We start from the raw sequence: 26890 nt of genomic DNA on the forward strand, positions 1-26890 counted from the left end.
ACGCTCCTCGTGGTGTTCGGTCCTCTGAGTATTTTTACTGTATAGAGAAGCGTCGTCTGCCGCACTTTCCTATAAAGCAAATCAGTCAAAAATGAACGAAACCCCATGGAAAGCGTTTTTTTTTACAATGGGAGACAAGTGTTGTACAGACGCTCAACCAGCAGGGGGAGCAGTGATGTGTATAGTGCGACATACCAGTAGAATTGTGTCTGCAGCTCTGGATGTGACTGGAGTGTGACATGTTGATTTGTAAAGTAACCCAGACATTTAATAAAAGACAATTCCGCTGGAATATTCCCTGTCCGGCAGTAACGTGGATCAGCGTCACAGGAAAAGATCCGGAGGCTCATGAGCAACTTAGAAGAAGAAATTAAGGCGACCGCTACTCTCATATCATGTCAATTATGTTAGTACTACCTCCCTGTCTCTCTATAAATGATGTAGGTACAGATAGTACTGCCTCCTTGTATATGATGTAGGTACAGATAGTACTGCCTCCCTGTCTCTCCCTGTAGATGATGTAGGTACAGATAGTACTGCCTCCCTGTATATGATGTAGGTACAGATAGTACTGCCTCCCTGTAAATGATGTAGGTACAGATAGTACTGCCTCCCTGCGGATGATGTTAGTATAGATGGTACTGCCTCCCTGTAAATTATGTAGGTACAGATAGTACTGCCTCCCTGTCTCTCCCTGTAGATGATGTAGGTACAGATAGTACTGCCTCCCTGTAGATGATGTAGGTACAGATAGTACTGCCTCCCTATCTCTCCCTGTAGATGATGTAGGTACAGATAGTACTGCCTCCCTGTCTCTCCCTGTAGATGATGTAGGTACAGATAGTACTGCCTCCCTGTAGATGATGTAGGTACAGACAGTACTGCCTCCCTGTCTCTCCCTGGAGATGTAGGTACAGATAGTACTGCCTTCCTGTAGATGTAGGTACAGATAGTACTGCCTCCCTGTCTCTCCCTGTAGATGTAGGTACAGATAGTACTGCCCCCCTGTAGATGATGTAGGTACAGATAGTACTGCCCCCCTGTAGATGATGTAGGTACAGATAGTACTGCCCCCCTGTAGATGATGTAGGTACAGATAGTACTGCCTCCCTGTATATGATGATACAGATGGTACTGCCTCCCTGTGTCTCCCTGTAGATGATGTAGGTACAGATAGTACTGCCTCCCTGTATATGATGATACAGATGGTACTGCCTCCCTGTGTCTCCCTGTAGATGATGTAGGTACAGATAGTACTGCCTCCCTGTCTCTCCCTGTAGATGATGTAGGTACAGATAGTACTGCCTCCCTGTAGATGATGTAGGTACAGATAGTACTGCCTCCCTGTATATGATGATGATACAGATGGTACTGCCTCCCTGTCTCTCCCTGTCGATGATGTAGGTACAGATAGTACTGCCTCCCTGTAGATGATGTAGGTACAGATAGTACTGCCTCCCTGTATATGATGATGATACAGATGGTACTGCCTCCCTGTCTCTCCCTGTAGATGATGTAGGTACAGATAGTACTGCCTCCCTGTCTCTCCCTGTAGATGATGTAGGTACAGATAGTACTGCCTCCCTGTGTCTCCCTGTAGATGATGTAGGTACAGATAGTACTGCCTCCCTGTTTCTTCCTATGTTTGGAGTTGTGTTTAAATCGTTTTCATGTATTCCCCCAGGAATTAAGGCAGAAACCAGCGGGTACGATCTTGATCCTTTAGTGTAAGCTAAAAATGTGAAAACCTTGTTGTAATCTCTTCCTTCTATTCTAAGATCTTCCAGGCCCAAAGCCTGAGGCTGCACTACTGAGAGATGGTGAAGATTACATGTTGTCATGGAGACGGTGTGCGGCCTCCCCAGCACATCACTACATCTCATCCGGCGGAATGTGTGGGCAGTGATGTGGACACAACGTCTCCATGACGACACTGCACAGAAGTCAGGTGACATGTTGTCAGTCGGAACCTTTACAGGCCGGAACCTGGAACTTCAGGGAAGAGTTTAACCCCTTAATGACCAGCCTATTTTAAACCTTAATGACCAGGCCATTTTTTACGTTTTTCCATCATCGCATTCCAAGAGCTATAACTTTTTTTATTTTTGCGTGGACATCGCTGTATAAGATCTTGTTTTTTGCGGGACGAGTTTTATTTTTTAATCGCACCATTTTGGGGGACAATGAATTTATTGATTAACTTTTATGAACTTTTTTTGGGGGGAAATTAAAAAAAACCTGCAATTTCGCCACACTTTTTTGCGTCCTAAATCTACGCCGTTTACCGTGTGATATAAATAACACAATAACTTTATTCAGCGGGTTGTTACGATTGCGGTGATACCACATTTGTATCGTTTTTGTATGTTTTACGACTTTTACACATCAAAAACACTTTTTTTTTTTCAAAATCATTTGTTTTTGTGGCTCCATATTTGAAGAGCCGTAACGTTTTTATTTTTTGGCCGATGCGGTTGTATGAGGGCTTTTATTTTGCGGGACGACTTGTAGTTTTTATCGGTACCATTTTGGAGCAGATGCGACTTTTTGATCGATTTTTATCACAATTTTTAAGGCAGGATTCACAGAAAGAAGCAATTTTCGCATGTTTTTTTTATTTTATTTTTTACGGCGTTCACCGTGCGGGTTAAATGATGTAATAATTTTATAGTCGGGGTCGTTACGGACGCGGCGATACCAAATATGTGTAGGTTTTTTTACTTTATTTTGTTTTTTAATAATAAAGCAGTTTGTAAGTTGGAAAAGTGGGTTTTTCATCTTTTTTTTTTTACCTTTTTACTAGTCCCACTAGGAGACTTCACTATGCCATCATCCGATCGCTTTTATAAGGCAGTTGCCTCGGAATAAAGCCCGTTAGTGGCCGCCGTAAAAACACTATGGGGCGGTCACTAACGGGTTAAAGGAATTTTTGTGGATACCGGAGAAAAAACAAAAACAAAATCTTTCTAATATAAATTGTCAGAATGTTTTGGTTTCTTTTTGTCGGCTGTAATAACACGGCCGCAGAGATGCCGCGTCTATAATGATATAACGTGTCATGGCAGCCAGGAGACGGTCACTACGGATCGCGCCATTGCAGCATAGTCGCCTATAGCAACCGGTTTCCAGCTTTCATTTTCCAGAGCAGGTTAGAAAATGAGTAATGTGATTGGTTGTTAGGGGTCAGCTACGAATGAGCAGTTGTGTTAGCAGCCAATCAGATTTCAACTTTCGTTTTCCACAGCAGGTTAGAAAATGCTAGGACTAATCTGATTGCTTGTTGGGGGGTCAACTGCCGAGGAGGAGGAGCAGTTGCATTAGTAGCCAATCAGATTTCTACTGTAATTTTTCAGTGAAGATTAGAAAAAGAAAGCAGGGACTTAATTGGTTGCTATTGGCAACAGCTTCAAATCACGCACAGCAGCCAATTAGAACACATCCAGCTGCAGTAGAGAATGAAACCTGCTGAGGGTGGAAGACAAGTCACGTGACCAGTAATGGCTTCTCTACATATTAGTCACACAGCAAAGCACACGGCGGCTGAACGAGTCCCGACACTCCCGCCCGCCGCCTCCGCCTACTCACAGACACACAAACTCCCATATACACCGCAAATCATGGACCGTTACCGGGAACACTGCACGGATGATGATTCTGGTGACACCGCCTCCTACGTCATCCGTCCGCACCACGTGACCAGTCTGTGCAGCTGGGAATAGTGACCGACCGGAAACCTAGCCGCGTGGGAACTGTGAGGAGGAGATAGTGACCGGGTAACTAGGGTGGCCCCCAGATGATAGAAGGGCCCTGATAGTAATATAGCAGAGGAGGGGACCAAGGGAACAGTCAGGGGGCCCTAAAAAAAAAAAAAGAACTGGGGAAGCCTTATAATAGATAGGGGCCCCTGATGATGATTATACGGGAGAGGGGCCCCTGATGATGATGATGATTATACGGGAGAGGGGCCCCTGATGATGATGATTATACGGGAGAGGGGCCCCTGATGATGATGATGATTATACGGGAGAGGGGCCCCTGATGATGATGATTATACGGGAGAAGGGCCACCGGTGATGATGATTATACGGGAGAGGGGCCCCTGATGATGATGATTATACGGGAGAAGGGCCACCGGTGATGATGATTATACGGGAGAGGGGCCCCTGATGATGATAATACGGGAGAGGGGCCACTGATGATAAAAAGGGAGAGGGGCCCCTTATGATGATGATAATACGGGAGAAGGGCCCCTGATGATGATGATTATACGGGAGAGGGGCCCCTGATGATAATAAGGGAGAGGGGCCCCTTATGATGATGAAAATACGGGAGAGGGGCCCCTGATGATAATACGGGAGAGGGGCCCTTGATGATGATGATAATACGGGAGAGGGGCCCCTGATGATAATACGGGAGAGGGGCCCCTGATGATGATGATGATGATGATTATACGGGAGAGGGGCCCCTGATGATGATGATGATGATGATGATTATACGGGAGAGGGGCCCCTGATGATGATGATGATGATGATTATACGGGAGAGGGGCCCCTGATGATGATGATGATGATGATTATACGGGAGAGGGGCCCCTGATGATAATACGGGAGAGGGGCCCCTGATGATGATGATGATGATGATTATACGGGAGAGGGGCCCCTGATGATAATACGGGAGAGGGGCCCCTGATGATGATGATGATGATGATTATACGGGAGAGGGGCCCCTGATGATAATAAGGGAGAGGGGCCCCTTATGATGATGAAAATACGGGAGAGGGGCCCCTGATGATAATACAGGAGAGGGGCCCTTGATGATGATGATAATACGGGAGAGGGGCCCCTGATGATGATGATGATGATGATTATACGGGAGAGGGGCCCCTGATGATAATACGGGAGAGGGGCCCCTGATGATGATGATGATGATTATACGGGAGAGGGGCCCCTGATGATGATGATTATACGGGAGAGGGGCCCTTGATGATGATGATAATACGGGAGAGGGGTCCCTGATGATGATGATAATACGGGAGAGGGGCCCCTGATGATGATGATAATACGGGAGAGGGGTCCCTGATGATGATGATTATACGGGAGAGGGGCCCCTGATGATGATGATAATACGGGAGAGGGGCCCCTGATGATGATGATGATTATACGGGAGAGGGGCCCCTGATGATGATGATTATACGGGAGAGGGGCCCCTGATGATGATAATACGGGAGAGGGGCCCCTGATGATAAGGGAGAGGGGCCCCTTATGATGATGATAATACGGGAGAGGGGCCCCTGATGATGATGATAATACGGGAGAGGGGCCCCTGATGATGATGATGATTATACGGGAGAGGGGCCCCTGATGATGATGATTATACGGGAGAGGGGCCCCTGATGATGATGATTATACGGGAGAGGGGCCCCTGATGATGATGATTATACGGGAGAGGGGCCCCTGATGATGATAATACGGGAGAGGGGCCCCTGATGATGATGATGATGATGATGATGATGATGATGATTATACGGGAGAGGGGCCCCTGATGATGATGATAATACGGGAGAGGGGCCCCTGATGATGATGATGATGATTATACGGGAGAGGGGCCCCTGATGATGATGATAATACGGGAGGGGCCCCTGATGATAAAAATACGGGAGAGGGGCCCCTGATGATGATAATACGGGAGAGGGGCCCCTGATGATGATAATATTTGAGAGGGGCCCCTGATGATGATGATACGGGAGAGGGGCCCCTGATAATTTGTATTTTATTCTTAATCTTTTCCGCAGTCCTGGTCGCCCCTCCCCCGTTAGGCAGAATCTTATGGATGAGGAGACGCCGCAGATTATTTCCACCGCCAGGGGCCACGTTCACCGGGTGGAGGACCCGGACACCTTCACCTACGATGAATTCTTCCATAAGTGTCTGATCGCCAACTCTCCGTGTCTCTTCTCTGCCGCGTTTTCCCGGTCGTGGAGCAGCCGCCGCTCCTGGGTCACCCCCGATAATAAACCAGACTGGGAGCACCTGCTGCGGGTGTTCGGTACGCGGGGGAGGGGTCACCTGCTGGGGGTGTCCGGGGGGAGGGGTCAGCTGCTGGGGGTGTCCGGGGGGAGGGGTCACCTGCTGGGGGGGTCACCTGCTGGGGGTGTCCGGGGGGAGGGGTCACCTGCTCTGGGTGTCCGGGGGGAGGGGTCAGCTGCTAGGGGTGTCCGAGGGGAGGGGTCAGCTGCTGGGGTGTCCAGGGGGAGGGGTCACCTGCTCGTACACATTACAGACCGCGGCGCGGCACTGCCACGTTTCCTTTGCTCCATCGGACTGCGCCATGTTGGGGGGGGGGGATCGTTCTTCCCAGTTGGTTCGGTCCATGTCAGGATCTTGTAATGACACCGTCAGTCGCTGCGCTGACCGTTATTTGTATTTCAGGCGACGCCGTCGTTCCTGTGGCGAACTGTGACGTGAAGGAATACAACGCCAACCCGAAAGAACTCCTCCCCCTCCGAGAATACATCGCCTACTGGAGAGAATATACGGAGAACGACCGCCACTCTGCCCGCGGCTGCCTATATCTGAAGGACTGGCACATGAGGAGGTGACGGCAATACACGGACACTACAGGGTCCTCCCACTGCAGCACAGAGTATTTACATCCGCCCCTGATCACCAAAATGAATCTGTCTGACATGTAGCGCTGGTTCACACTATAGAAGTTCTGCAGCAGCTGAGACGTCAGGAGGGCTCCCCCCCCCCCTGTAGGACTATTAGAAGGCACCTCAGAGCTCCCCTGTAATATCCTTATAATAGACGGTGGGGGAGGGGACATTGTGTCCGGTGATTAGACCCCCGCACTGTTATACGTTTGTGATCTCTGACCCGCCTCCTCTCTCCAGGGATTTCCCGGATCACGACGTCTATGACACTCCCGTTTACTTCTCATCTGATTGGCTTAACGAATACTGGGACGCCATCGCCGTGGACGATTACCGCTTCGTGTACATGGGCCCCGCCGGTTCCTGGTAAGCATTGTGCGCTGTGTACTGTGTGTGAACTGGATTATCAAATATTCCGGATTATCAGACGGGGAAATGTATAATAATTTTATCATTTATATAAACGCGACAAATGTCAGAATCTGCGGCGTCTCTTTATTATTGGTTTTCAACATCCAATCAGAATGCCGGAAATTGTGACTGCTGGGGCTCCGCTACCTGGAGTGATAGATTCATGTTGACCTCAATGCTTCAGCCCTTTAATATATCATGATTGAAGTTGTTTTGGAAGTGAACATTTTATTGTATTTTCCAATATGTCCACCAGGTGGCAGCATCATCATTGTATATCACACACTACAAGCGCCAATACTGACACCTCCAGCTCAATGATAGGGGCAGATTTACAGGACATATCCAAATCAGACTACCATATAACAGCGTGTGTGCGTGTATGTATGTATATATATATATATATATATATGATCTACACAAACAGCAGCGGCACTGTGTACATACATTACTTATCCTGTACTGATACTGAGTTGTATCCTAGATTATACTCCAGAGCTGCACTCACTATTCTGCTGGTGGAGTCACTGTGTACATACATTACATTACTTATCCTGTACTGAGCCTGAGTTACATCCTGTATTATACTCCAGAGCTGCACTCACTATTCTGCAGGTGGAGTCACTGTGTACATACATTACATTACTTATCCTGTACTGATCCTGAGTTACATCCTGTATTATACTCCAGAGCAGCACTCACTATTCTGCTGGTGGAGTCACTGTGTACATACATTACATTACTTATCCTGTACTGATACTGAGTTGTATCCTAGATTATACTCCAGAGCTGCACTCACTATTCTGCTGGTGGAGTCACTGTGTACATACATTACATTACTTATCCTGTACTGAGCCTGAGTTACATCCTGTATTATACTCCAGAGCTGCACTCACTATTCTGCAGGTGGAGTCACTGTGTACATACATTACATTACTTATCCTGTACTGATCCTGAGTTACATCCTGTATTATACTCCAGAGCAGCACTCACTATTCTGCTGGTGGAGTCACTGTGTACATACATTACATTACTTATCCTGTACTGATCCTGAGTTACATCCTGTATTATACTCCAGAGCTGCACTCACTATTCTGCTGGTGGAGTCACTGTGTACATACATTACTTCTCCTGTACTAATCCTGAGTTACATCCTGTATTATACTCCAGAGCAGCACTCACTATTCTGCTGGTGGAGTCACTGTGTACATACATTACATTACTTATCCTGTACTGATCCTGAGTTATATCCTGTATTATATCCCAGAGCTGCACTCACTATTCTGCTGGTGGAGTCACTGTGTACATACATTACATTACTTATCCTGTACTGATCCTGAGTTACATCCTGTATTATACTCCAGAGCTGCACTCACTATTCTGCTGGTGGAGTCACTGTGTCCATACATTACATTACTTATCCTGTACTAATCCTGAGTTATATCCTGTATATACTCCAGAGCTGCACTCACTATTCTGCTGGTGGAGTCACTGTGTACATACATTACATTACTTATCCTGTACTGATCCTGAGTTATATCCTGTATTATACTCCAGAGCTGCACTCACTATTCTGCTGGTGGAGTTACGGTGTACATACATTATATTACTTGTCCTGTACTGATCCTGAGTTACATCCTGTATTATACTCCAGAGCTGCACTCACTATTCTGCTGGTGGAATCACTGTGTACATACATTACATTACTTATCCTGTACTGATCCTGAGTTACATCCTGTATTATACTCCAGAGCTGCACTCATTATACTGCTGGTGGAGTCACTGTGTACATACATTACTTATCCTGTACTGAGCCTGAGTTACATCCTGTATTATACTCCAGAGCTGCACTCACTGTTCTGCTGGTGGAGTCACTGTGTACATACATTACTTATCCTGTACTGATCCTGAGTTACATCCTGTATTATACTCCAGAGCTGCACTCACTATTCTGCTGGTGGAGTCACGGTGTACATACATTATATTACTTGTCCTGTACTGATCCCGAGTTACATCCTGTATTATACTCTAGAGCTGCACTCACTATTCTGCTGGTGGAGTCACTGTGTACATACATTACATTACTTATCCTGTACTGATCCTGAGTTATATCCTGTATTATATTCCAGAGCTGCACTCACTATTCTGCTGGTGGAGTCACTGTGCACATACATTACATTACTTATCCTGTACTGATCCTGAGTTACATCCTGTATTATACTCCGGAGCTGCACTCACTATTCTGCTGGTGGAGTCACTGTGTACATACATTACATTACTTATCCTGTACTGATCCTGAGTTATATACTGTATTATACTCCAGAGCTGCACTCACTATTCTGCTGGTGGAGTCACTGTGTACATACATTACTTATCCTGTACTGAGCCTGAGTTACATCCTGTATTATACTCCAGAGCTGCACTCACTATTCTGCTGGTGGAGTCACTGTGTACATACGTGACATTACTGATCCTGAGTTACATCCTGTATTATACTCCAGAGCTGCACTCACTATTCTGCAGGTGGAGTCACTGTGTACATACATGACATTACTTATCCTTTACTGATCCTGAGTTACATCCTGTATTATACTCCAGAGCTGCACTCACTATTCTGCTGGTGGAGTTACTGTGTACATACATACATTACTTATCCTGTACTGATCCTGAGTTGCATCCTGTATTATACTCCAGAGCTGCACTCACTATTCTGCTGGTGGAGTCACTGTGTACATACATTACATTACTTATCCTGTACTGATTCTGAGTTATATCCTGTATTATACTCCAGAGCTGCACTCACTATTCTGCTGGTGGAGTCACTGTGTACATACATTACTTATCCTGTACTGATCCTGAGTTACATCCTGTATTATACTCCGGAGCTGCACTCACTATTCTGCTGGTAGAGTCACTGTGTACATACATTACATTACTTATCCTGTACTGATCCTGAGTTACATCCTGTATTATACTCCAGAGCTGCACTCACTATTCTGCTGGTGGAGTCACTGTGTACATACATTACATTACTTATCCTGTATTATACTCCAGAGCTGCACTCACTATTCTGCTGGTGGAGTCACTGTGTACATACATTACATTACTTATCCTGTACTGATCCTGAGTTACATCCTGTATTATACTGCAGAGCTGCACTCACTATTCTGCTGCTGGAGTCACTGTGTACATACATTACATTACTTATCCTGTACTGATCCTGAGTTATATCCTGTATTATACTCCAGAGCTGCACTCACTATTCTGCTGGTGGAGTCACTGTGTACATACATTACATTACTTATCCTGTACTGATCCTGAGTTACATCCTGTATAATACTCCAGAGCTGCACTCACTATTCTGCTGGTGGAGTCACTGTGTACATACATTACATTACTTATCCTGTACTGATCCTGAGTTATATCCTGTATTATACTCCAGAGCTGCACTCACTATTCTGCTGGAGGAGTCACTGTGTACATACATTACATTACTTATCCTGTACTGATCCTGAGTTACATCCTGTATTATACTCCAGAGCTGCAATCACTATTCGGCTGGTGGAGTCACTGTGTACATACATTACATTACTTATCCTGTACTGTTCCTGAGTTATATCCTGTATTATACTCCAGAGCTGCACTCACTATTCTGCTGGTGGAGTCACTGTGTACATACATTACATTACTTATCCTGTACTGTTCCTGAGTTACATCCTGTATTATTCTCCAGAGCTGCACTCACTATTCTGCTGGTGGAGTCACTGTACATACATTACATTACTTATCCTGTACTGATCCTGAGTTACATCCTGTATTATACTCCAGAGCAGCACTCACTATTCTGCTGGTGGAGTCACTGTGTACATACATTATATTACTTATCCTGTACTGATCCTGAGTTACATCCTGTATTATACTCCAGAGCTGAGCTCACTATTCTGCTGGTGGAGTCACTGTGTACATACATTACATTACTTATCCTATACTGATCCCGAGTTATATCCTGTATTATACTCCAGAGCTGCACTCACTATTCTGCTGGAGAGTCACTGTGTACATACATTACATTACTTATCCTGTACTGATCCTGAGTTACATCCTGTATTATACTCCAGAGCTGCACTCACTATTCTGCTGGTGGAGTCACTGTGTACATACATTACATTACTTATCCTGTACTGATCCTGAGTTACATCCCGTATTATACTCCAGAGCTGCACTCACTATTCTGCTGGTGGAGTCACTGTGTACATACATTACTTATCCTGTACTGATCCTGAGTTATATCCTGTATTATACTCCAGAGCTGCACTCACTATTCTGCTGGTGGAGTCACTGTGTACATACATTACATTACTTATCCTGTACTGATCCTGAGTTACATCCTGTATTATACTCCAGAGCTGCACTCACTATTCTGCTGGTGGAGTCACTGTGTACATACATTACATTACTTATCCTGTACTGATCCTGAGTTACATCCTGTATTATACTCCAGAGCTGCACTCATTATTCTGCTGGTGGAGTCACTGTGTACATACATTACATTACTTATCCTGTACTGATCCTGAGTTACATCCTGTATTATACTCCAGAGCTGTACTCACTATTCTGCTGGTGGAGTCACTGTGTACATACATGACATTACTTATCCTGTACTGATCCTGAGTTATATCCTGTATTATACTCCAGAGCTGCACTCACTATTCTGCTGGTGGAGTCACTGTGTACATACATTACATTACTTATCCTGTACTCATCCTGAGTTATATCCTGTATTATACTCCAGAGCTGCACTCACTATTCTGCTGGTGGAGTCACTGTGTACATACATTACATTACTTATCCTGTACAGCTCCTGAGTTACATCCTGTATTATACTCCAGAGCTGCACTCACTATTCTGCTGGTGGAGTCACTGTGTACATACATTACATTACTTATCCTGTACTGATCCTGAGTTACATCCTGTATTATACTCCAGAGCTGCACTCACTATTCTGCTGGAGAGTCACTGTGTACATACATAACATTAATTATCCTGTACTGATCCTGATCGGCACTACTCCTCCCCCGCAGCACGATAATAATCACCTCCTGTGCGTTGTCACATTTTCAGGACTCCGTTCCACGCGGACGTCTTCCGATCCTACAGTTGGTCGGCAAATCTATGTGGTCGTAAGAAGTGGCTGCTGTTCCCGCCCGGGCAGGAGGAACATCTGAGGGATTGCAGCGGACGCCTCCCATACGATGTTACGGCCCCTTCCCTCCAGAACACGGGGCTGCACCCAAACACCCACCGCTGCCCCCCGCCCCTGGAGGTCATCCAGGAGGCCGGGGAGATCATCTTTGTGCCCAGCGGCTGGCACCATCAGGTCTACAATCTGGTAATGTATCTGCTACACCGCAACCCCCTCCACCTGTAATACCCGGCACCCACGAGCCGCAGCAGAGTAGAGATAAATGTCAGTCATTGGAGAATGAGAAGTTCTTCATCTTCCTGATATATTTTGTGTTTGAATTCCTCATCATTTACAAGATCTCTGCTGCCTGTTCATGAATAAGAACATTATTGTTTATATCTGGAGGGTGAAAATCTGTCCTGCTGACACAGCTGACAAGTCGTTACAATTATATCCAGTCTAGACAATTCTCTGAGGTGAACACAGCAGCAGAAATCCCTCTCCTGTTATAATGGTTTGTTACAGTGTGTCAGTGCACCTTTACTATACAGAGGAATGTCTAGACTGATACTAGGTAACAAACCTTGTTCCCATTCTACAACAGCAAGCAGATTTAGAAATCAGTGAAGAATTGAAACCGTCTGATATAAAGTTACAGAACTTTTTGCTACACGAGGGTTGCACTTTATTCACCAGCAAACGCCCCGGCCCTTTAACCCCTTCATGACCAGCTGTATTTAGAGCCTTAAAGGGGAAGTACAGCCAAATGTGGAAAATCTTCAATAATCCAGACACTCGGGTTCAACTGCCCAAACATGAGAGGAGATTGTGGGGGGAGGGGATTGGCCTCGTGACGCCTGATCATAGTGATTGGGGGTTATAAGCGGGTGGGTCGCGCTGCGCTGCATTGTGGGATCTGTTACTGTATGGGGGGGTGATTTCTGACCCTGATCTTCCAGGACGACACCATCTCCATTAACCATAACTGGGTGAACGGGTGCAACGTGTCCGTCATGTGGCGCTTCCTGCAGGCGGAGCTGAGCGCCGTACAGAGGGAGATCAGCGAGTGGCGGGAGAGCATGGACGGCTGGGAGCAGCACTGTCAGGTGACGTTACTGTACATCGTATACGTTCTGAGCGGGGGCGGGGCCTGTCTCTGGCAGACTAAGTGGGGGCTGGGTCTTTTCTTGGCAGGTCCAATTGGGGTGGGGGTCATCTTCTGGAGGACCCAGTTTGGTCGAGGCCTATCCCTGGAGGGACCAGTCACTGGAGGACCTAGTGGAGTGGGGCAGGGCCGGTCTCTGGAAGGCCCAGTAGGGGGGGGGGGCTTGGGCCGTCCCTGGAAGGTCCAGTAGGGGCGTGGCCTGTCCCTGGAGGCCTCAGTAGGGGCGTGGCCGGTCCCTGGAGGGCCCATTTGGGGGGCGGGGCCTGTCCCTGGAGGGCCCGGTAGCGCTCGGTCCTGTTGTTTTGGGTTTCATCCGGTTTTTTTTCTGCCTCAGATCATCCTGAAGTCCTGCACCGGCATCGATTATAACGAGTTTTACACCTTCCTGACGATCATCGCTCAGCGCAGAATTCAGACCTTAGAAGACAAACACGAGGACACCCGACAGGACCCCAAAATGATGGCCCCGGGGCCCCGACATGTGCAGTTCGATCTCAGGAAGATTGTGGAGACTCTGATCTTATTAATGTCCAACATCGACTTCCAGAAACTGGAGCCAGAATCATTCCACCCCCGACCGGAGGAGCTACTACACCAGCTGCAGAGCGCCACCCAGAGGTCTGAACAGACAGTGTCACACAGGACCAGCTGAGATACACAGCTCAGCAGACAGTATCACAGAGGACCGGCTGAGATACACAGCTCAGCAGGCAGTATCACAGAGGACTGGCTGAGATACACAGCTCAGCAGACAGTATCACACATGATAGGATTAGATACAGGGCTCAGCAGACAGTATCACACATGATAGGATTAGATACACAGCACAGCAGACAGTATCACACATGATAGGATTAGATACACGGCTCAGCAGACAGGATCACACATGATAGGATTAGATACACAGCTCAGCACAGTATCACACATGATAGGATTAGATACCAGGACAGTATGAGTATTACACACAATGCGCTTAGATGCAGGTGTCATGGGAAGTGAATGTATTTAATGTGACTTTTCAGAGCTGTGACAGTTGTGACAATGTTGCAGGACATGGGTTACCGCAACCATCACATGGTGTCTACAATCCTCATCCCAGGACTGCCGGGAAATGATTTACAAATCTAGCTCTGCAAAGTAAATCACCCAAAAATAAAACCTGTCTACCCAGTGTAAGATGGTGGTGAAGTCCACAAACTTTACACTGCAGCTTCTCTTTCCACGGGAAAATCTCAACACAATAGTGACATACGCAATACAGCGTGCTAAGACCCCCATAATGCATTGCACACAGCCGTAGTGAATAGTGAGAGGTGTAGTCAGACCAGTGTATACTGCATCGTGTAATCATCTGCTACAGCGCACCACAGCACAGATATCTCTGTACAGGCACTGAACCAACAGGGGGCGGCAGTGAGATGATGTAACCTGAGAACAATAAGTGCAGCTTTGGATGTGACTGGAGTATGGCATAACTGAATTACATTATCGGAGTCGCGGAGCTTTATGTGGAAGTGCAGGAGTAAATATAATCATTACAGATTATTCCGTGCCCTCCCCCCACCACGTTAATATGTGATGAATCTACGGCGGTCCAGCATCGTCCGCAGCGATACGCCGTCAGTGTCGGCCGCCATTCCTGCACGTTCTCACTGCTACTTCTTAAAGGAAAACTCCACTTTCAAACAAGAAAGTTACGCCACATCTTATAGAGACTAACTGTAAATCTTCTGCTTCACTGATCTTGTACAGATCCGGAATTACATCATATCTTATACTCCAATCACATACAAATCTGCATTCATAATTCTGATGATGCGATGTCACCAGAGCAGTGCATTATGGGAGCTCAGATAAGATCTACATAGTCAGGGGTCACATGTCTGAGAACGGGGTGGAGCTAAACGCCTGTCGGTTTCCAGCAGAATTTTCCCTGCAGCTCTGGGTGTGAATGGAGAAAATATCAAACAATAATGAATGAAGTATTTACCCGATTTCTCACTTTTTTATGGATCCTGCTTTGTTTCTGGAAACCAATTAACAACTTTAATTAGAAAATGCAGTTTTTACAATTTAACCCTTTACATATTTGCAGCAAACATTTCCTGTAGTGTGAAAATATGACCCGGATCCTATTTACATAAATCACTGCAATATAAATATAAATCTACATAATAAATAACTTCTCTCTACGCTTCTTAAAGGGACCTCAGCCGCTTCCGCCCGCACGGTACATTACAATATTCCCGAGCTGCACAGAACAAATCCACTGACCAGAGGAGGATGTGCGAGCGGGAGTGGCTGAAGAGGAAGCGCTGCCCCTTTAAATGAAGCCGATTGCAGCAATATATTTGATCCTTGGCTTTTTTTTTGCAGAAATTTGCATGAATAATTATATCGTCCAGCACAGATTTACACAATAACAATCAGTAGTTGTAGTGACATCTTAGGGTTAACATCAGATCTGCCCACATCTTGTGTTTATGGAGTGTAAATGATTGGTTAGGCAGTTGCAGTTCTTCTCCTGGTCAGCAGGGGGTGATGTCGAGCTCTCATTTTGAGATATAAAGTGTAGATTTTGTTGCTGTCGGCTATTCAGTTGATATTTTCACTGATAGATAAATAGTTGTCTACCAGGCATACACTGGCCATCTGATAACTCATTTTTTTAATTTTATGACAGTTCTTTACCAGGCCAGCAGGCGGTGCTGCAGATCTCGGATTTTGCTGCAGATCTTTACCAGGCCAGCAGGCGGTGCTGCAGATCTCGGATTTTGCTGCAGATCTTTTCCAGGCCAGCAGGCGGTGCTGCAGATCTCGGATTGTGCTCTAATACCCTTTAGAATTGATGCATACAATGTGCAGTTTCCTCGTCTGTACAGGTTTTAGCAATAAAATGCGAGCTGCGTGCACCAGAAAAAAAAAAATCACTTTTAAATCCTGTATGACCCTATAAAATGTGTCATCGTGGAGCGGTGGGAGGATGGACGTCTTTTCAGCTTCTGTTCCTTTATTCACGTAGGTTTGTGCAGTTTATGTCCTAGAACACGCAATTTATTTGAAAAGCCGAACCTCGTCTTTCTGAATGTGCTCATAACAAGACTGCGGATTGAAACAAAGGAGCCAATTATGCGTCTGCCGCTAAACATTCCCAACCCCGCCCCCTGTTACTGACAACCAGCCTGTATATCATGTGTGAGAGGTTGTCACAGCCCCGCCCCCTGTTACTGACATCACTGATATATAATATAATTACATTGTGATCAGACATGAGATCCACACATCTTATATACAGTAACAGCTATTCATCTATTACTACTGACAACCAGCCTGTATATCATGTGTGAGAGGTTGTCACAGCCCCGCCCCCTGTTACTGACATCACTGATATATAATATAATTACATTGTGATCAGACATGAGATCCACACATCTTATATTCAGTAACAGCTATTCATCTATTACTACTGACAACCAGCCTGTATATCACGTGTGAGAGGTTGTCACAGCTCCGCCCCCTGTTACTGACATCACTGATATATAATATAATTACATTGTGATCAGACATGAGATCCACACATCTTATATACAGCAACAGCTATTCATCTATTACTACTGACAACCAGCCTGTATATCATGTGTGAGAGGTTGTCACAGCCCCGCCCCCTGTTACTGACATCACTGGTATATAATATAATTACATGATCAGACATGAGATCCACACATCTTATATACAGTAACAGCTATTCATCTATTACTACTGACAACCTGCCTGTATATCGTGTGTGAGAGGTTGTTACAGCCCCGCCCCCTGTTACTGACATCACTGATATATAATATAATTACACTGTGATCAGACATGAGATCCACACATCTTATATACAGTCACAGCTATTCATCTATTACTACTGACAACCAGCCTGTATATCATGTGTGAGAGGTTGTCACAGCTCCGCCCCCTGTTACTGACATCACTGATATATAATATAATTACATGTGATCAGACATGAGATCCACACATCTTATATACAGTAACAGCTATTCATCTATTACTACTGACAACCAGCCTGTATATCATGTGTGAGAGGTTGTCACAGCTCCGCCCCCTGTTACTGACATCACTGATATATAATATAATTACACTGTGATCAGACATGAGATCCACACATCTTATATACAGTAACAGCTATTCATCTATTACTACTGACAACCAGCCTGTATATCATGTGTGAGAGGTTGTCACAGCCCCGCCCCCTGTTACTGACATCACTGATATATAATATAATTACATTGTGATCAGACATGAGATCTACACATCTTATATACAGTAACAGCTATTCATCTATTACTACTGACAACCAGCCTGTATATCATGTGTGAGAGGTTGTCACAGCCCCGCCCCCTGTTACTGACATCACTGATATATAATATAATTACATTGTGATCAGACATGAGATCCACACATCTTATATACAGTCACAGCTATTCATCTATCACTACTGACAACCAGCCTGCATATCATGTGTGAGAGGTTGTCACAGCCCCGCCCCCTGTTACTGACATCACTGATATATAATATAATTACACTATGATCAGACATGAGATCTACACATCTTATATACAGTAACAGCTATTCATCTATTACTACTGACAACCAGCCTGTATATCATGTGTGAGAGGTTGTCACAGCCCCGCCTCCTGTTACTGACATCACTGATATATAATATAATTACACTATGATCAGACATGAGATCCACACATCTTATATACAGTAACAGCTATTCATCTATTACTACTGACAACGAGCCTGTATTTCATGTGTGAGAGGTTGTCACAGCCCCGCCTCCTGTTACTGACATCACTGATATATAATATAATTACATTGTGATCAGACATGAGATCCACACATCTTATATACAGTAACAGCTATTCATCTATTACTACTGACAACGAGCCTGTATATCATGTGTGAGAGGTTGTCACAGCCCCGCCCCCTGTTACTGACATCACTGATATATAATATAATTACATTGTGATCAGACATGAGATCCACACATCTTATATACAGTAACAGCTATTCATCTATTACTACTGACAACCAGCCTGTATACCATGTGTGAGGGGTTGTCACAGCTCCGCCCCCTGTTACTGACATCACTGATATATAATATAATTACATTGTGATCAGACATGAGATCCACACATCTTATATACAGTAACAGCTATTCATCTATTACTACTGACAACCAGCCTGTATATCATGTGTGAGAGGTTGTCACAGCCCCGCCCCCTGTTACTGACATCACTGATATATAATATAATTACACTATGATCAGACATGAGATCTACACATCTTATATACAGTAACAGCTATTCATCTATTACTACTGACAACCAGCCTGTATACCATGTGTGAGAGGTTGTCACAGCTCCGCCCCTGTTACTGACATCACTGATATATAATATAATTACACTGTGATCAGACATGAGATCCACACATCTTATATACAGTAACAGCTATTCGTCTATTACTACTGACAACCAGCCTGTATATCATGTGTGAGAGGTTGTCACAGCCCCGCCCCCTGTTACTGACATCACTGATATATAATATAATTACATGTGATCAGACATGAGATCCACACATCTTATATACAGTAACAGCTATTCATCTATTACTACTGACAACCAGCCTGTATATCATGTGTGAGAGGTTGTCACAGCCCCGCCCCCTGTTACTGACATCACTGATATATAATATAATTACACTGTGATCAGACATGAGATCCACACATCTTATATACAGTAACATCTATTCATCTATTACTACTGACAACTAGCCTGTATATCATGTGTGAGGTTGTCACAGCTCCGCCCCCTGTTACTGACATCACTGATATATAATATAATTACATTGTGATCAGACATGAGATCCACACATCTTATATACAGTAACAGCTATTCATCTATTACTACTGACAACCAGCCTGTACATCATGTGTGAGAGGTTGTCACAGCCCCGCCCCCTGTTACTGATATCACTGATATATAATATAATTACACTGTGATCAGACATGAGATCCACACATCTTATATACAGTAACAGCTATTCATCTATTACTACTGACAACCAGCCTGTATATCATGTGTGAGAGGTTGTCACAGCTCCACCCCCTGTTACTGACATCACTGATATATAATATAATTACATTGTGATCAGACATGAGATCCACACATCTTATATACAGTAACATCTATTCATCTATTACTACTGACAACCAGCCTGTATATCATGTGTGAGAGGTTGTCACAGCCCCGCCCCCTGTTACTGACATCACTGATATATAATATAATTACACTGTGATCAGACATGAGATCCACACATCTTATATACAGTAACAGCTATTCATCTATTACTACTGACAACCTGCCTGCATATCATGTGTGAGAGGTTGTCACAGCCCCGCCCCCTGTTACTGACATCACTGATATATAATATAATTACACTGTGATCAGACATGAGATCCACACATCTTATATACAGTAACAGCTATTCATCTATTACTACTGACAACCAGCCTGTATATCATGTGTGAGAGGTTGTCACAGCTCCGCCCCCTGTTACTGACATCACTGATATATAATATAATTACATTGTGATCAGACATGAGATCTACACATCTTATATACAGTCACAGCTATTCATCTATTACTACTGACAACCAGCCTGTATATCATGTGTGAGAGGTTGTCACAGCCCCGCCCCCTGTTATTGACATCACTGATATATAATATAATTACATTGTGATCAGACATGAGATCCACACATCTTATATACAGTAACAGCTATTCATCTATTACTACTGACAACCAGCCTGTATATCATGTGTGAGAGGTTGTCACAGCCCCGCCTCCTGTTACTGACATCACTGATATATAATATAATTACATTGTGATCAGACATGAGATCCACACATCTTATATACAGTAACATCTATTCATCTATTACTACTGACAACTAGCCTGTATATCATGTGTGAGAGGTTGTCACAGCTCCGCCCCCTGTTACTGACATCACTGATATATAATATAATTACATGTGATCAGACATGAGATCCACACATCTTATATACAGTAACAGCTATTCATCTATTACTACTGACAACCAGCCTGTATATCATGTGTGAGAGGTTGTCACAGCCCCGCCCCCTGTTACTGACATCACTGATATATAATATAATTACATTGTGATCAGACATGAGATCCACACATCTTATATACAGTAACAGCTATTCATCTATTACTACTGACAACCAGCCTGTATACCATGTGTGAGAGGTTGTCACAGCTCCGCCCCTGTTACATCACTGATATATAATATAATTACACTGTGATCAGACATGAGATCCACACATCTTATATACAGTGACAGCTATTCATCTATTACTACTGACAACCAGCCTGTATATCATGTGTGAGAGGTTGTCACAGCCCCGCCCCCTGTTACTGACATCACTGATATATAATATAATTACATTGTGATCAGACATGAGATCCACACATCTTATATACAGTCACAGCTATTCATCTATTACTACTGACAACCAGCCTGTATATCATGTGTGAGAGGTTGTCACAGCCCCGCCCCCTGTTACTGACATCACTGATATATAATATAATTACATTGTAATCAGATCAGACATGAGATCCACACATCTTATATACAGTCACAGCTATTCATCTATTACTACTGACAACCAGCCTGTATATCATGTGTGAGAGGTTGTCACAGCCCCGCCCCTATCACTGATATAATTACATTGTCACATCTTTTTTATAATAAAGCAGCGTTCAGGACTCTTCCGATATCTTGTTAATAATCACAAACCTCCAGAGCTGTGAGCAGGAAGTCATTTAAACCTCCCCGGTTATTGGGATCCATCAAGTCCTGAATAAAGTGGATCTCTGCTCCTAAGTGCTGGATCCTGGAGAAGGAAAATGTCCATAAATAACACAAGTATCAATATCTGGTCATTTAGTAGAAGTTCGTAGAATTAGAACGGTTTCCCGGGGACCTTTAATGTTTTCCCCAGAACTTGGAGCCGGCCGGATTCTTTGCTGCTCCTCGATAATACGGAGGAAGGCAGAGAAGATGGAGAGATTTGGGGATGATATGAAACGTTTTCTAGGAGGTGGAGAACTTGTGTTGTGTGTCAGACGTCCCTAGATGAGTGCGGGGAAACTGGACACCTTGTACAAGCCCAAAATCCTGCTCTAATAATTCCATAACAGACTATAGAGCGGGTCGTGGTAAAGAGATCACCGAATAAAAGTCACCAACGCTCCGCTGACTCCATAACTGCAGAGTACAGACCTCCTCTGGTATTAACATCCGCACACTGTGCCCGGGAGCTTCATGGCATGGGGGCCGAGCATCACCAAGCACAGTGTCAGGTGGAGGGGTGTAAAGCCGCCACCGCTGGACTCTGGAGCAGCGTGTTCTGTGGACGCTTCTCTATCTGGAGTCTGATGATTGGTCTGGGTTTGGTGAATGCCAGGGGAACGTTACCTGCCTGACTGCATTGTGCCAGCTGTATAGTTTGGTGGAGGAGGGGTAATGCTATGGGGCTGTACTGTAGATGTAAAGTTTAGGCGTCCCAATACTTTTGTCCATAAATTGTAAATTATTCAGGGGAGGGGGATGTGATGCTTGGGTGGGGGCAGGTCCTTTAGGGGATTATCAGATTCTTGTAGCGGCTCCCTGCTCTGGATATTTGGCGGAACCCTCTCTGGGGGTGTCCCATAATAGGACCCCGTATATCCGGCCACGTCTACAAGTCTTCTGAATGGAAACAACGTATCGCAACGTATCACTTCTACATCATTACCCTGCTCGGGACACCACGTATATCAGCAGGGGCAGCAGGTCGTCCATGGGCAGCTTATATTCTTTACTGAGCACCTTGGACACGGTTTTCTCGATCTCCAGATACGTCTTCAGGATAATTTCCAGTTTCTCTTTGGGGTCGATCGTTGAACTGAGAAACAGAAAATGATGTGTAAAGTTGTGTCCAGAAATATGAGGAGTCACCGATGTCCAGAGACGCAGCTCCAGCCGTCACACGGCGCGGTGAATCTGCCACGACTGCGCCGTACAGGCGGCTCATGTGTCTGCACTAGGCCGGATCCATCACGTCACACTGCCGACCAGAGACGCCTATGGCGACTGCAGCATTGCAGCAAACAGGAACTGCAGCAGAGGACAAAATATTGTCACACTCCAGGGAAGTAGATGAAAATCCCATCTTACCGTGACAATCACACTCATCATCCTCTACATAAACCTCTATGGGGAGCGCTCAACTGAAAGTAGCGTCTAAAGCAACAAAACTTCTGAATTGTACAGCCTGAAAGGGGACTTTCCGTTTTATGCAAATTAAGCTTAATCACTGTTTATATGAAAAGTTCTACATCTTTCTATTAGAATCTGTGTTTCAATTCCTCACTATTTTCAAGATCTCTGCTTGCTGTCAGTGAAAAGGAACATTCTTGTTTGCATGCAGAAGCAGCAAAGCCATCCATACCTAGTCCTGCTCTCAGCTGAGAAGTAGATACAATTGTATCAGTCCAGACAATGGACTCCAGACTGATACATTGTAACAAACTGCCAGAAAGATTTGTTAGAGGATTGTCTAGTCTGGAGAGAATTGTAAACACATCTGACCTGAGAGCAGGAGAAGGCAGGCGTGCTGCCTCTGATAGTAAACAATAACGTTCTCATTCACTGACAGCAAACAAATATATTGAAAATGGTGAAGAATGAAAAGGTTTTACATAAAACCAGAAAATCCCTTTCCAATGGTGGAGAATGCGGGCAGATTTGAAAATAATTCTATTTCTTTAATTTACGGAGATATTCAAAAGTTTGGGGAAATGAGATCAGGAAGTGCGGCCATATTGGTCGTCTCTCTCGAATTAGCTTCTTAGAAACCGATGGTAAAACGTATTCTACTGGCCGGTCCCATCAATAACAAACCGACCGTTTTATCACCCGTTTCTGAGAAGCAAATTTAAGAGGTGACAACCAATACGGCTGAATCTTTTACCGACCGATCATATTTTTTGTAAAAGATATATTATGGTGGAGATCCCCTTTAAGCTAATGTTTTTTTTTGTTTTTTTTAACAGACCGGTAAAACGATACATATATACACATGGTATTGAATAGGTTATACAGGATTAGAAAAACATGGCCGATTTATCCTGAAACGACGCCGCACCTGCCCATGGCTTGTGTCCGGTATTATAGAAAAGTTCCATTGAAGAAGTTTCGGAAGAAGGCGGCCATGTTATTCTAATTCTGTACAAGCACTTTAATGAATCCCTAACGAATTATGTATAACTGAGTACCCCAAATATATTGCCCATACAGGGGCAGCGGAGTGCGGCGTGTAATGGGCCGGGCAGTACAAACCCCGGGGCACTATCATTTTCTTTCCTACCCTCCTCCATAATATAGAGATCGGTGCCGTTATATTTGGCGCCTGATATTTAAATAACCCCCTGAATGGTCAATGGAGCTTGTAATGGCAAGGGGGCGTGTAACATCGCTGTGACTGTCCAATCAGCTACGGACTGTGTCACAACAAGGGCTGGAGAGAGAGCGCGTGTGCAGCTTTGGAGGCGTGAGAGATCAGTCCTGTCATTGTCTGCCGAGAGCTGAAGGGTGAGTGAGAGCGCGCGCAGCTCCGAGGCCACTGCTGAAAATACTCCCGCCGCCATGGAACAGAAGAAGAAGAATTCACATTCTTCTTCTCTTCTGTCCTGTAGTGGCGGCGGATCTGAACACGCGCACACGCTCTCCTCCCTCCAGCTCGCACTGTGACACTGTCACTGTCCATAGCTGATTGGACAGTCACAGCGATGTTACACGCCCCCTTGCCAATTACACGCCTCATTGAAAGTTCAGGGGGTTATTTAAATATCGGGCGCCAAATATGACGGCACCGATCTCTAAAAAACGGAGGAGGATAGGAAAAAATGTAAAGTACCCCAGGGTTTGTGCAGCCCTCCCCTTTACACGCTGCACCTGTAGCCCCTCCCCATTACACGCTGCACCTGTAGCCCCTCCCATTTACACGCTGCACATGTAGCCCCTCCCCTTTACACGATGCACCTGTAGCCCCTCCCCATTACACGCTGCACCTGTAGCCCCTCCCCTTTACACGCCGCACCTGTAGCCTCCCCGTTACACCGGCGCCGGTCCGGATTAACCCCGCGTGTGCTGCGGGCGCCGCTACTTACATGATCTTCTGCAGACACTCGATCGCAGACTGGAAACACTTGTGTCTCACGATGGAATATCTCTAAACATAGAAGAAAAGCGTCAGAACTTTAGTGAATTGTCTCCTTCACCAGGAACAGCGACAATTCAGAAGAAGAGACAAATCTGCAAGTAATGCCGCCACCCTGCGATACTAATCTTTACATCATATGTTATACTCCAGTCACATCCAGAGCTCAGTATTTACTATTCTGCTGTTATTTCCAGTCACATCCAGAGCTGCACTCACAATTCTGCTGTTATACTCTAGTCACATACAGAGCTGTATTCCCTATTCTGCTGTTACATCATATGTTATACACCAGTCACATCCAGAACGGTATTCCTCATTCCTCTGTTACATCATGTTTTATCCTCCAGTCACATCCAGAGCTGCAGTCACAATTTTGGTGGTTTCTCTTGAAAACAGACTGCAGTTTATATGCACTCAGCTGAATGTCATGGGGCCTATGTGTGTGTCATCTGAAGAAAAAGAAAGGAGGATTCTGAATGCTGCTCTGGAAGTGACTGGAGGGTCAAGTCCCCTGTAACTAAGACACTGATACAGCAGGGGGTAACAGGGAGATGCAAACCTGAGAGCGAACAGGAAACCAATAGACTTGTGAATGCTGCTTCGGATGGAACTGGAGTTTGACATGAAGATCAATTAACGATAAGAAAACCAAATCATTCAGGAAGTTATTTCTATGATGACATCGCACAATGTATACAGGTATTATATACAGGAGGTGTATATATATATATCCATACTGGGGAGACATGACATCGCACAATGTATACAGGTATTATATACAGGAGGTATATATATATATATCCTTCATGACATCACAGGGAACAGGAGACGGGGAAACTTTGGACAGAGCCATTATATTAGGTGTATTCTCAGAGGCTGTAAGTTAGTGCCCCCTTGTCATGTGACACTACATCTCACCTTTCTCCTCGGGGGCGTGGGCGTGGGTCGAGCTCTGTTGTGGTTGGCTGGGTGCTTGGTCGGCGGCAGGGCCTGTGTCTGGGAGAATCAGGAGCGACCAAAGATTTTTTTCCAATATCTTTTGTTGAAATAATGAGGTAAGTGACTGGAATCCAAGCGGGAGGAACATGCCAAGAACGCAGCACATGCAGCTACGAGGGGCCGCCGGGGGAGAGGGGCCCGGATTACCCTTTACCCAATGGGTGGTGAGTGTACAAGACGACTCCTCTACACACCGCAGTGATACTGAGCAAGACTGTGGAACGGCCCAAGGTCATTGATAGAGCGTGGGGCAAACAAGCCCGGGGCCCCGCAGCAAGGTAAACGAGCATCGGAATAGAGGGGCCTGTTTAGATTATTTCCATGAGACCCCCCCTCTCTTCTATGCAGACCCCCCAGTGTCTCAGATGCAGCGGGACAGTCCTGGGTTTGTAGCGCTCTCCTGTGTGCAGTGGTGTAACTATAGGGGTTACAGATGCAACTGGGCCCCGGAGCCTGGGGGGGGTGAACATGCCCCCGGCAAGAACAAGCCCTTCATGGGCCAAAACACAAGGTTCTGATGCCAGATTGTGCGCAGCGGCGCCTGGAAGAGAAAAGCCGGGAGCGATGAGTACATAGTGATCTGGTCTGGGGTCTGAGTTCATTTTGGGGTCTGATCCTGGGTCTCAGTTTATTTTTGGGTCTGGTCGGGGTTTATTTTTGGGATCTGGTCTGGGTTTATTTTTGGGTCTGGTCGGGGTTTATTTTTGGGATCTGGTCTGGGTTTATTTTTGGGTCTGGTCGGGGTTTATTTTTGGGTCTGGTCTGGGTTTATTTTTGGGGTCTGGTCTGGGTTTATTTTTGGGATCTGGTCTGGGTATATTTTTGGGTCTGGTCGGGGTTTATTTTTGGGTCTGGTCTGGGTTTATTTTTGGGTCTGGTCTGGGTTTATTTTTGGGATCTGGTCTGGGTATATTTTTGGGTCTGGTCGGGGTTTATTTTTGGGATCTGGTCTGGGTATATTTTTGGGTCTGGTCTGGGTTTATTTTTGGGGTCTGGTCTGGGTATATTTTTGGGTCTGGTCTGGGTTTATTTTTGGGATCTGGTCTGGGTATATTTTTGGGTCTGGTCTGGGTTTATTTTTGGGATCTGGTCTGGGTATATTTTTGGGTCTGGTCTGGGTTTA

At 45.2% G+C, this 26890-nt stretch overlaps 2 protein-coding genes across 3 annotated transcripts in view; one reads left to right on the top strand and one right to left on the bottom strand.

Annotated features, from left to right (window-relative positions):
* The first annotated feature begins 3390 nt into the window (after window positions 1-3390).
* On the top strand, window positions 3391-16555 carry JMJD4 (jumonji domain containing 4). 2 transcript variants are annotated; one of them, XM_075827919.1, is made up of 8 exons: window positions 3391-3751; window positions 5791-6044; window positions 6428-6593; window positions 6892-7017; window positions 12184-12451; window positions 13207-13353; window positions 13747-14030; window positions 16096-16555. In XM_075827919.1, exons 2-8 carry the CDS (start codon window positions 5825-5827, stop codon window positions 16253-16255), a joined length of 1371 nt encoding a protein of 456 aa, XP_075684034.1. In that variant the 5' UTR covers window positions 3391-3751; window positions 5791-5824; the 3' UTR covers window positions 16256-16555. The 2 variants fall into 2 exon arrangements, with proteins under 2 accessions (XP_075684034.1, XP_075684033.1); XM_075827918.1 differs by having other exon boundaries at window positions 3391-3773; window positions 16096-16554.
* ALS2CL (ALS2 C-terminal like) overlaps window positions 15338-26890 on the bottom strand; it is a gene marked incomplete at its 5' end in the record, with an annotated part of 38841 nt that continues 27288 nt past the window's right edge. The window contains 4 exons of the mRNA XM_075827917.1: window positions 15338-16514; window positions 21300-21396; window positions 22300-22449; window positions 24716-24777. Of these exons, the coding sequence (XP_075684032.1) occupies window positions 16467-16514; window positions 21300-21396; window positions 22300-22449; window positions 24716-24777 (357 nt within the window). The remainder of the gene's footprint in view (window positions 16515-21299; window positions 21397-22299; window positions 22450-24715; window positions 24778-26890) is intronic.

Source organism: Rhinoderma darwinii, chromosome 5, assembly GCF_050947455.1.
Source record: "Rhinoderma darwinii isolate aRhiDar2 chromosome 5, aRhiDar2.hap1, whole genome shotgun sequence".
Taxonomy (NCBI): domain Eukaryota; kingdom Metazoa; phylum Chordata; class Amphibia; order Anura; family Rhinodermatidae; genus Rhinoderma; species Rhinoderma darwinii.

Bases quoted from the DNA above. Each gene is read 5' to 3' on its own strand.
- JMJD4 (XM_075827919.1), top strand. From the start codon at position 5,825: ATGGATGAGGAGACGCCGCAGATTATTTCCACCGCCAGGGGCCACGTT. The intron at 7,018-12,183 runs GTAAGCATTGTG...TCACATTTTCAG, and splicing joins ATGGGCCCCGCCGGTTCCTG to GACTCCGTTCCACGCGGACG. The intron at 12,452-13,206 runs GTAATGTATCTG...CTGATCTTCCAG, and splicing joins ACCATCAGGTCTACAATCTG to GACGACACCATCTCCATTAA.